Source organism: Sinocyclocheilus grahami, unplaced genomic scaffold (genome assembly GCF_001515645.1).
Source record: "Sinocyclocheilus grahami isolate Dianchi unplaced genomic scaffold, SAMN03320097.WGS_v1.1 scaffold652.1, whole genome shotgun sequence".
NCBI lineage: Eukaryota > Metazoa > Chordata > Actinopteri > Cypriniformes > Cyprinidae > Sinocyclocheilus > Sinocyclocheilus grahami.
Window position 1 is genome coordinate 304,394 of NW_015505831.1, and position 13,051 is coordinate 317,444.

At 34.7% G+C, this 13,051-nt stretch overlaps 1 protein-coding gene across 1 annotated transcript in view; it reads right to left on the reverse strand.

Annotated features, from left to right (window-relative positions):
* Positions 1-5,338: 5,338 nt before the first annotated feature.
* The window catches only part of grb14 (growth factor receptor-bound protein 14), a 64,190-nt gene continuing 56,477 nt past the window's right edge, over positions 5,339-13,051 (reverse strand). Inside the window, exons 9-13 of the mRNA XM_016242264.1 lie at positions 10,858-10,974; positions 7,178-7,247; positions 7,001-7,088; positions 6,781-6,874; positions 5,339-5,889 (exon numbers count right to left, since the gene is read on the reverse strand). Of these exons, the coding sequence (XP_016097750.1) occupies positions 5,743-5,889; positions 6,781-6,874; positions 7,001-7,088; positions 7,178-7,247; positions 10,858-10,974 (516 nt within the window). The 3' untranslated portion in view covers positions 5,339-5,742. The remainder of the gene's footprint in view (positions 5,890-6,780; positions 6,875-7,000; positions 7,089-7,177; positions 7,248-10,857; positions 10,975-13,051) is intronic.

Consider the following 13,051-nt stretch of genomic DNA (forward strand, 5'->3'; position numbering starts at 1 on the left):
CCTCCAGATCTGAGAAGTGAAAGTGTTCTGCCGAGAGAGAGAGCAGAGCTCGGGGTGGGAGGAGAAGAGAGACGCCGGGTTTAAACTCACAACAGGGATTCAGAGCGGTTCAACTCTCACATGCACGTTATGTCATATGAATGCTGCACAGGATTTCTGATCACTACAGAGCTGCAGATTCTCACATGCCGCCCAACGGGTCACTCAGCAGATGGCAGTCAGAGAGACATGCTAATTGTGCAGTGTGCACTACAGATGCTGCCAAAGGCAAGGTCTCTGACAACCGATTTCTCAATCTTTCAATTTCAAGCTCCTGTATCAGAATGATTTGGCACAGAATATTGCGAAAGTATCAATATGCACGCTGACAAACAGAGACAGAAAATGAAAAAAGCACAGGCTATTTACACCAAGTGAAGGTATGATCTTTGTCATAAATACTGTTTGGATAAAGTGTACTATAAATAGCAACAAATAACATTTTGTTTACACTAAGAGCTAACATTGATGGTATTTGCACACAGTGTAACATGCTGTTATACTATTTGTCCTAAGGGTAGATTGTCTGAGCAGTAGTGGCTGGTAAAAATAGCCTTTGCCAACAAGGTTGGCTATTTGCAATTGGTGTTAATTATTAAAAAAATTATAAAATAAATAATAATTGAAATAGGAATAAAAGAGAATTCAAATAAAGTTGCCAGTAGGGTGTCAAGTATTGTAATAAAATGAACACAAATCTAACGTATTCATATTTACCTCATCGAATAACATGTTTATTAGGATTTATTTTATTTTATTTTATACTATTTATAATTGTATAAAACAACAGAAAATATATCTCTCTTTCTTTCAATGTCTTGTTTTATGGCACATTCATACAATTTTATCAATTAACAGAACATAGTAGCTACTGTTTGTATGTTTGTATGTAACTTATCTGCAAAATAATCTGTTTTTAAAAAAAGGAAATCTCACCTTTTAGAAGTAGAACAGCACCTTCGGAAGATAATCCATCAAATAATCCATCCAATTTACAAGTGATTAGTCAGATTGTGTTTAGTTGCTAAATGCTAACCTGAAGAGCTCACCTGCAGGAGCGAAGAACCGGTTTAACAATCATGTACTGCCATCTTGCGGGGAGCGCCATGTAATGCAGACCTCACACTGTCCTGGCAGTGCAGATGTGTTGTCTTTCACTGCTCTGTTTATGTGTTACACAGTTAAGGGATAATGTACACTGAGCCCACAGGGTTCGCGATAATATATCGTAACTTACGTTACGTTAGTTATTCGGTGGACGCAGTAACCGTCACATTTGAGCTTGGAACGCCGACATTGGCCAATCAGAATCCAGTATTCCAGAGCGCAGATTCCAGTGATAATAGTATATTTTTAAACGTCTCTCCAGATAAAATGTGAATGTTAGTATGACAAAATCTTTCGCGTTAAAACAGATTAAAACGTTTTAATGTTATATGGTGCTTAGTTTAAATATTGGGCGGTTTGATGTGAGAAATCAAGCTTTAAAAGTTGCTGAGGTGTTGCTGGTATTAAAACATAATGTTCTCTGAATGTTCAAAACGTCCATTATTTTTTCCCAAAAATTTTTCTTGGTTATACAAACATTCCACTTTATCATTTTGCGAACATTATGGGAATGTTACTTTTGTATGTTCTCTATAAAAAAATGTTTAACATCTAAATAAAAAGTTTCAGAAAGTTCAAAGTTCCATGAATAAACAATGTTTTTGTGATCTAACAAACATTCTATTAACAGAAGAACATTTGTTCATAACAACCAATCAATTCTATAAAATGAAAGTCTTTCTCTCTCTCTCAACATTGTTGCAGAAGTTCCCTCAGCTGTGTTGCTTTGCCCTACCCTTCTGCCCAGTTGTTCCTGAACTGACTCAGTGGGGTTTAAGTCTGGACACTGCGCTGGCCGTCCATCATTTGAAGTGAAGGTCGTCCTGGCATAGCCTGGAGGTTTGTTTCGGGTTCTTTTCTTGCTGTCGGATGAACCCCTGACCCACTAGCGGAGACCAGAGCGTGCAGCATTGTGCTGTGAGGATGTGCTAGTGTTCTTGCTTGCAGGGAGCCACTCACTTTAAGCAAATCGCAGACTCTGGATCCAGCAAAAGATCCCCAGAGCATCATGCTTCCTCCTTCATGCTGGACTGCTGGTGTCACACAATAAGAAACATCCTTTCAGTTTAATGGCTTCAAGACCTTATTCCAATCATAAATAGTCCACCGGTGCGGTGGGTCTTCATGGGCTATTTTGTTATACAAAAACTACAGGTCTAAAACTTTTAACCTATTGATTAACCTCTTAAAAGTCAAAGTTTGTGCAATAAAAGTAGAGCAAAAATAATTATGAATTTTTGCATCCTATAGATGAATATATCATATTTGACAGCCTGGTTGTGCAGAAAACCATGGAAAAATACAGTAACACTTCATTTAGGGACCAATTCTCACTATTAACTAGTTGCTTATTAGCATGCACATGACTAGAATATTGGCTGTTTGTTAGTGCTTATAAAGCCCATATTAATGCCTTATTCTGCATGACCATATTTTAGATCCCTTAATACCTAAACTTAACCACTACCTACTATTAATAAGCAGCAAATTAAGAGTTTATTGAGGCAAAAGTCTAAAATACTAATAGGCCATTGCAAAATAAGACATAAGATCATTTTGGATGGAACAAGGTTTTTCAAGTTTATTTGCTGTCAGTGTCATGAAACACACAGGAAATAAAAGTACAAAAATGTGTTTCATAATTATTATGAAAAACAACAACAACAACAACAGTTCAGTGCTGCACTGAAAACAAAAACAAAGAAGCAATATTGAAAAGTGAATCTACTGTAAATGAACAGGCACACCGTTACCGAGGAGCAGACGTTTGATCAGATATGATCTGATTGATATATGACTGCTAGTATAATTGAAACGATGTTTTCTTCAACCAGAAACATAACATGCCCAGGCCAAATTTCATCTTGAAACTGAAAAAAATTATTATAAGAAAATTAAATTTAAGGATGATTACCACAACAAAACATTTTAATAATTGTAATTATTTTCCGCATTACAATAATGAGAATTCTTGGGGAAAATGTGCTTAACTATCATTAAAAAAATTGCCATTTTTCCTTTTGATTTAGTTGTTACTTATGACCCAGATTTTGAGGTTTTGTGAGATCGCACTGTACAGAAAGCATGAATTGAGAAGATAAACATACTGTGCACTCCAGCATTCACACAGCTGTAGAAAAAAAGACATAGACGAATATGACAGCAATAACGGAGCTAAATATTCAAATAATAATAACAACAGTAATAAAACTAACAGTCAGAGAAAAAGAAATCTTATCATATACTGGATCAGAAGTCAAGTTACCAGTGTTCCAACTACAGTGCAATTATGACCTTGGCCATCAGAGAGTTTTTTAAAATGCTTTTCAATTTTTTTTCTTCTTTTTTTAAATTTTAATACACAGCTGTAAAACAATTTATAATATTGTGTTCATTTTACAAGTCATTCTACAAGAAACATACACAGAAAAGATCAGAGAGGACGCAGAAAACACACCAATTGTTCATTTCTACAACAGAAATCGCAGCCCATGATGGTCATTAGTTTATTTGTTTGTCTTATCGAGTCATTTATTCTATATAGTCTATAGCTTGGTTATTGTACAGTTATACTGGCTATTCAAAACGGATCATAGGTTATTAGTTTTTACATGAGCTCTGCCAGATCTGAGTCACTTTTGATCGTTTCACTATTACAAATATTCCAATCCAGGTGCGTGACGCCGTTTACCTGAATTCTGCCGTGTGTCTATACAAATCTATTTCAAATGTACAACAACTGTTTGCTCTGTCATTCGTGGTGACGGGATTTCTCTCACCCATGCATGCAGCTCTAGAATGTAAACCGTCATTGATACATTCCACGGCGTGATACAGCAGAGGATAATGTCAAGTGTTCATGTTATGTGCGTTGGTGACGGGTCGTCATTCACGGCATGCACGGATACAGATTCTCTTCAGCAAACAGGACATTTCTCGCAACAAACACGTCATTTATAAAATACCTGAATTTTTCTGACGCATGATTAAAAGAATAAAAAGGAACCCCTGGAAAACAGCAAGAGTTTGAGCTTATTAAGTGTTCAGATTATGGCTATACCATACCATTTGAAGCCGAGTGCACGCGGTACGACTTTTTCCTGTCAGACTGTGCAATAAACGTCAAGTCAGACTGTACATCTTATATATCTTAGCTTAAACTTGAGTCTTGACTCACAGCATTAACTGGAAGTTTTATTTAATTGATAACAATAGTTCTAATGTTGCCAAACAGATGCTAACAAATAGTTTTATTTTTATAAAAATTTGGGACCCAACGTTTTATTAATTAATAATTCAAATTTGGTTCCGGTTTGGTGCAGTTACTCATATTTACCTGGCCAAAAAGTAAGATAAAATTATGACAGCTTGTAATGTAAATCAAGGTTTTATTCATATTTTTTTACGTAATACATTTTCGCTGATTAATTAGCTTGACTAAATAATAATTGTAATATTTTTTTTATTTAATAACAGTTAAAAATGTATTACATTAAATGCCACAATAATAATAATAATAATAATAATAATAATAATTTTTTTTGAGAAATAAAAAAATCTGGGTTGTTTTTTGTATCCTATTCATGCTGAAAGGAATATTTTACCCAATATTTGTCTTAGATGGCAAAAAACTATTGAAATATTTGTATTTATTATTTAAAAAACATGTTACATTAAAATAAAAAAATCTTCTTCTTCTTCTTCTTCTTCTTCTTATTATTAAACGGATTAGATTAGTCATAGACTGCAAAAAATAATTGTCATATTTTTAGTTAATAAAAATAAATATTTTTACATTAAAATAAAAACGTCATAATGATAATAATTATTATTATAAAAGTTTTGTTAAAAAATAGGGCTATACAGTATTTTGTACTCTATTCATGCTGAAAGTAGTCTTTTACCCAGGATTTGTCTTAGATGGCAAGAAAATAACAATTGAAATATTTTTATTTAATAGTTATATAACTTGTTACATTAAAATATAATAATTATTATTATTTATTATTATTAGTAGTAGTAGTATTATAAACGGAGAAAAAAAATCAGTCGTACAGTATTTTGTACCCTATTCATGCAGAAAGGAAGTTAAATAATTTTACATTAAAATAAAAATGTCATAGTAATAATGATAATAACAATAATTATATTAATAATAATCATTATTATTATTATAAAACATTTGCTGGAAAAAAAACTGTACCCTATTTGAGCTGAAAGAAGTCTTTTACCCAGGATTAGTCTTAGATGGCAAAAGGAAAAATCGTAGCATGTGCACCCGGCTGTAGTTTGCTCACACCATACAGAGACCCAGCTGGTCTGCCGTTAAACCTTAGCTTTGATTGATAGCTTAATAAGATGGTCTCATCCACACTGAGAGTGTTTGTATCAGGACAGAGTACGTTATACATTCCCATCTACATTTGCGCACCACAGACCACAGATCATCCCTCGCTGAATATCAGGGTCCTCAGAAGTCCAGTCTGTTTAGTGATGCTCGTGCTTATCACAGTCTCAGAGTTCAGAGTTCAGAGCCTAATGCTCATCAGGGAGTGGACAGTGAAAGGGTTTCCTGTCCAAGGCACAAGCTGCGGTTCAGAGGGTGATGCGGGCACAGTGATGTTTGAGCTTGCAGGGCAGAACGCCTCTGTTCAGCTGGTAAAACTCCACTAGCTGCAGCAGGTCAGTGAAACGCGTGTGTCCGTCGTCCAGACTGTAGAAGAGCTCGCCGTTCTCTTCAACCTGACAGTCACACACACAGCAGGAGAGTTATGGGACAAACAGATATCCCAACAAATACATTTACTGCCACTTTCCATCGACACGGTACACTTTTATTTTGTGGACTTTTCAGATAAACTATAATCTAACATCAAACTAGCCTGACATAAAAAGGTCATTTTTAGTATCACAAATTGATACTCTAATTAAGTGTAGTGAAATCATTTAAATGTCTGTCAGATACTGTAATGTGCCTAATACACAACACACTTGGGTATACATTTCTTCTTCACTTGCAGAAACTGACAGGTGGTTTTTATAAAATGTAGATCACTACCTTCTCATTTGTTTAAAAGATTACTGCAATTATGAAAGCTTCATAAAATGTTGTTTCATTTTCCAAAGCATAAAAGATGCATGATTTGTTACATTACATTTGTACACCTTAGCAGATTTCGACATGTATATACACAAGATTTTAACCAAAGTGATTGTAAGAGAAACTTATTAAAAATAATAGTTTCTTTCATTTATGGAAATATAAGCTTATCACTAACTATAAACTAACATTTCATCACAACCTAGTCAGCTGAGTGACAGACAACATAATTTAGTCTAAATATGCAATGCTGTTACCTGCCACTAATTTACCCATTGTGGCATAGCTGTTATTATTATTATTTAAATCTATTACATTTATTTGTATTTTTTTTTTATTAATAGTTAGTGATTTTTTAAATTACATTTTTTATTTTATTTAATAATATTTTTTTGATTTACATTTACAAATAAAATAGTATGCATAAATAAAAATACAAATAATAAGTCATTAATTTGTTGGGGGAAAAAATCCTATTTAATACCGCATTTGTAGAAAGTGGCTATAGTTCATGTGTGTTAGTACAGACTTACCGGTACAATCTGAAAGTGTTTGATTTTCTGCGTATGGCACAGTGACAGAACAAATGTCCTCGGGTTACTTTGACTGTCCCTTACCAGAAACACCCTGAGAAGAGAGAAACAAATGAGAGACTTCATTCAGATTTAGAATTCAGTGTATCTTTAAAATCAAGTGCTTCAAAAATGGCATCACAATACTAAATAAAAATCAATATCGTCTGAATGAATATACCCATCGATGAGGCCCAGCTGAGTGATTAGTTTCTGAGCCTCGTCCCGGGACAGTTTGCTGTGAAACCACGGCTGAGCCACATGGATAGCTAGAGAAGAGAATGATATCCTTATGTCAGACAGAAGAAGGATCATCAGGTTTTTACTCTGTTTTGTTGACGTGTGTTTGTGTGCTGACCTATGCTGGACATGGAGCTCTGAGAGGTGGACGGACTACCATGAGAGCTCAGCCTGTGGCAGCTTTTCCTCTAGAGAAGAAGAGAACACACATATACAGTATATATAATACTTTTTTATTATTTTTTGTTGGCGGTCTGAACAAATAATGCATCCAAAAAAATATATATTGAAAAGTACAACGAAAGCAATAATTTTGTTCAACCTGGAAGAGTGAAACAACTCTAATGCAGTTTTAGTTACTTTAAGGCATAGTTCACCGAAAAATAAAATTTGTTTACTCACCCTCAAACCTGTATGAGTTTCTTTCTTCTGTTGAACACAAAATAAGATATTGTGAAGAATGTTGGTAACGAAACAGTTGACGGTAGCCATTGACTTCCATAGTATGGAAAAAAATAGTCAATGGCTACCGTCAACTGTTTGGTTACCAACATTCTTCACAATATCTTATTTTGTGTTGAACAGAAGAAATAAACTCATACAGGTTTGGAACAAATTGAGGTTTAATATACAGATGCTATTAAAATATCTGTGCACAATGTTCATAATCTAGTATGTAGCGTGTTGTTTGCGAGTATGTTACCCTCCACGACAGACCCTCCTCCACAGCCACTGACAGCGCCTCGGACGGGTTCTCGATCACCCGACTCTTGTGTCCTGAGAAGTCCATGGCCACCAGTGAGTTCTCCGAGATGCTCCTCTGAAAACACATGCAAAAATGCAATAGTGAATCTCACAGAAAACATGATCAGATTACATTCCACACCAAAAAAATCTGAATTTCTAAATTCAGCATCATATGTGACCCTGGACCACAAAACCAGTCAAAAGGGTCAATCGTTTGAAATTGAGATCTATACATCATATGAAAGCTTTCCATTGATGTATGGTTTATTAGGACCGGACAATATTTGGCTGAGATACAACTATTTGAAGATCTGGAATCTGAGCGTGCAAAAAAACAAGATACTGAGAAAATCGCCTTTGAAGTTGTCCAAATGAAGTCCTTAGCAAAGCATATTACTAATCAAAAATTAAGTTTTGAAAAAAAAAGCCTTTATTCAGAGGCCCAAACTGAGCAAAAATATGCAATTTGGTGCAGATGCTGATATTTATATGGTCAAAAAGTAAGATGACGGCTTAAATATTTAAATAATATACATTTTTAAAATATAAAAAAATTAATTATTTATTAATAATAATATTTAATATTAGCTTCAGTTTTAGTTTTAGGTCACTATAATAAACCTGACTCTGGTACAGGTTCATGCGGTTTCATGTTAATGTATAAAGTTTGTCAAATGCATAAATTATTAAACAAATCAAATTTCAGCTGTAAAGCAGTTCTACAGAAGATAATAGTGTTATTAGACTGTCTATGATTTCTATGAATCTACGAACAGTCATTTGAACTCATCTATGAATTCAGCCCCGTATTTGATCTGCTTGCTCTCTCTGCTCTTAAAGATGTTGAGTTGTGAAGGGCTTCCAGCTGTGCTGGTTTCCAAGAGCACACTCACTTATCAAACAAAAGAAGCATTTTCTTTCCACAGTGATCCCTATAGCGAGAGAAGCAGTGATTATGACTTCTGAAAGGTCCTTAATCTCAGCCGTGTGTTCGTATCCATACAAACGCACTAATACACGAGCGGTGAGGGTTTATGACACTGGATGACAGAATAATTCCACAAAGACAACAGCTTCACCTCATTCTGCATCGACTGCTTCTGTGTGTTTGAGTAAGAAAGTGAAAGAAAGTAAATCCAGACACAGAGAGCTGAATCTCATGAAGCCGTGAATCTCAAGAACACGTTGTGTCATACTTAGTCCCCAAATCAAACAAAATAAGAAATTATATTTAGCATATTTTGTGAAGCATATAATTTGAGCTCATTGTTTTTAATGCAGTGACTGATCTGAATTGCAACATTATTTTCATGATAAATAAAGAAAAGTGGCTGTGGCATTTAAACATCCAGAAAACAATTTCTTGATAAATTTGCCGCTTTTCATGTTTTGATAAATTATGTTTTACTCAACTGGGTGATAGTGAATACAGGATAATTAATCTATTATGAATACATATGATGAAATGTGCAAAATTGTCTTAAAAGATAATGTCAATTTTATAATAATAATAATAATAATCTGGGTACTCAAAGCGCTTTACATACAGGTGCATCTCAACAAATTAGAATGTCGTGGAAAAGTTCATTTATTTCAGTAATTCAACTCAAAGTGGCTATAGTTCATGTGTGTTAGTACAGACTTCCCGGTACAATCTGAAAGTGTTTGATTTTCTGAGTATGGCACAGTGACAGAACAAATGTCCTCGGGTTACTTTGACTGTCCCTCACCAGAAACACCCTGAGAAGAGAGAAACAAATGAGAGACTTCATTCAGATTTAGAATTCAGTGTATCTTTAAAATCAAGTGCTTCAAAAATGGCATCACAATACTAAATAAAAATCGATATCGTCTGAATGAATATACCCATCGATGAGGCCCAGCTGAGTGATTAGTTTCTGAGCCTCGTCCCGGGACAGTTTGCTGTGAAACCACGGCTGAGCCACATGGATAGCTAGAGAAGAGAATGACATCCTTATGTCAGACTAGGGATGCAACGATTATAGATTTTGTTGGTACGATTATTGTCTGAGGAATAATCACGGTTTTACGATTATGACGATTATTATGCATTTATTCATTTCCCAACATTACTAATGTATAAAATCACATGAACACTCTTTAGATATTAAAGTGTTATTTACTGCTGGCTTTTTAAACAGAAATAACACAGTAACCAACAATACAGCAAAAAATAATAATAAACAAAAGACAAACAAAAGTCCATCTCTCCCACTGGAATTAAAAAAAGGTGACCTCTGCTCTGTAAACATCCATGACAGTATTTCTCTTTTGAAAATAACAAATGGAAATAGATAGCAAAAGTATTTAATGTTTTCAGTTTGTACATTCTTTACATTTCTTTTGGACCTGGGGTAGAGACTTTGGAAATATGGTGAAAAAATATTGTTGGTTTTTACTTCTGAATAATACTACAACAGGGATAGTAAATAAAGTTAATGAAGTAGCCTATTATTAATATACGACTAATATTGAGCTCAGCCTGTGGCAGCTTTTCCTCTAGAGAAGAAGAGAACACACATATACAGTATATATAATACTTTTTTATTATTTTTTGTTGGCGGTCTGAACAAATAACGCATCCAAAAAAAAAAGATATTGAAAAGTACAACGAAAGCAATAATTTTGGTTAACTGTTCAACCTGGAAGAGTGAAACAACTCTAATGCAGTTTTAGTTACTTTAAGGCATAGTTCACCGAAAAATAAAATTCTGTCATCATTTACTCACCCTCAAACCTGTATGAGTTTCTTTCTTCTGTTGAACACAAAATAAGATATTGTGAAGAATGTTGGTAACGAAACAGTTGACGGTAGCCATTGACTTCCATAGTATGGAAAAAAATAGTCAATGGCTACCGTCAACTGTTTCGTTACCAACATTCTTCACAATATCTTATTTTGTGTTGAACAGAAGAAATAAACTCATACAGGTTTGGAACAAATTGAGGTTTAATATACAGATGCTATTAAAATATCTGTGCACAATGTTCATAATCTAGTATGTAGCGTGTTGTTTGCGAGTATGTTACCCTCCACGACAGACCCTCCTCCACAGCCACTGACAGCGCCTCGGACGGGTTCTCGATCACCCGACTCTTGTGTCCTGAGAAGTCCATGGCCACCAGTGAGTTCTCCGAGATGCTCCTCTGAAAACACATGCAAAAATGCAATAGTGAATCTCACAGAAAACATGATCAGATTACATTCCACACCAAAAAAATCTGAATTTCTAAATTCAGCATCATATGTGACCCTGGACCACAAAACCAGTCAAAAGGGTCAATCGTTTGAAATTGAGATCTATACATCATATGAAAGCTTTCCATTGATGTATGGTTTATTAGGACCGGACAATATTTGGCTGAGATACAACTATTTGAAGATCTGGAATCTGAGCGTGCAAAAAAACAAGATACTGAGAAAATCGCCTTTGAAGTTGTCCAAATGAAGTCCTTAGCAAAGCATATTACTAATCAAAAATTAAGTTTTGAAAAAAAAAGCCTTTATTCAGAGGCCCAAACTGAGCAAAAATATGCAATTTGGTGCAGATGCTGATATTTATATGGTCAAAAAGTAAGATGACGGCTTAAATATTTAAATAATATACATTTTTAAAATATAAAAAAATTAATTATTTATTAATAATAATATTTAATATTAGCTTCAGTTTTAGTTTTAGGTCACTATAATAAACCTGACTCTGGTACAGGTTCATGCGGTTTCATGTTAATGTATAAAGTTTGTCAAATGCATAAATTATTAAACAAATCAAATTTCAGCTGTAAAGCAGTTCTACAGAAGATAATAGTGTTATTAGACTGTCTATGATTTCTATGAATCTACGAACAGTCATTTGAACTCATCTATGAATTCAGCCCCGTATTTGATCTGCTTGCTCTCTCTGCTCTTAAAGATGTTGAGTTGTGAAGGGCTTCCAGCTGTGCTGGTTTCCAAGAGCACACTCACTTATCAAACAAAAGAAGCATTTTCTTTCCACAGTGATCCCTATAGCGAGAGAAGCAGTGATTATGACTTCTGAAAGGTCCTTAATCTCAGCCGTGTGTTCGTATCCATACAAACGCACTAATACACGAGCGGTGAGGGTTTATGACACTGGATGACAGAATAATTCCACAAAGACAACAGCTTCACCTCATTCTGCATCGACTGCTTCTGTGTGTTTGAGTAAGAAAGTGAAAGAAAGTAAATCCAGACACAGAGAGCTGAATCTCATGAAGCCGTGAATCTCAAGAACACGTTGTGTCATACTTAGTCCCCAAATCAAACAAAATAAGAAATTATATTTAGCATATTTTGTGAAGCATATAATTTGAGCTCATTGTTTTTAATGCAGTGACTGATCTGAATTGCAACATTATTTTCATGATAAATAAAGAAAAGTGGCTGTGGCATTTAAACATCCAGAAAACAATTTCTTGATAAATTTGCCGCTTTTCATGTTTTGATAAATTATGTTTTACTCAACTGGGTGATAGTGAATACAGGATAATTAATCTATTATGAATACATATGATGAAATGTGCAAAATTGTCTTAAAAGATAATGTCAATTTTATAATAATAATAATAATAATCTGGGTACTCAAAGCGCTTTACATACAGGTGCATCTCAACAAATTAGAATGTCGTGGAAAAGTTCATTTATTTCAGTAATTCAACTCAAATTGTGAAACTCGTGTATTAAATAAATTCAATGCACACAGACTGAAGTAGTTTAAGCCTTTGGTTCTTTTAATTGGGATGATTTTGGCTCACATTTAACAAAAACCCACCAATTCACTATCTCAACAAATTAGAATACTTCATAAGACCAATAAAAAACATTTTTAGTGAATTGTTGGCCTTCTGGAAAGTATGTTCATTTACTGTACATGTACTCAATACTTGGTTGGGCCTCCTTTTGCATGAATAACTGCATCAGTGCGGCGTGGCATGGAGACAATCAGCCTGTGGCACTGGCACAAAAAAACACAGTGGACCAACACCAGCAGATGACATGGCAGCCCAAATCATCACTGACTGTGGAAACTTAACACTGGACTTCAAGCAACATGGTTTCTGTGCCTCTCCACTCTTCCTCCAGACTCTGGGACCTTGATTTCCAAATGAAATGCAAAATTTACTTTCATCTGAAAAGAGGTCCACTTTGGTCCACTGTGTTTTCTGAAGTCCACAGTCAACGCAGCCATCTACCAGGAAATTT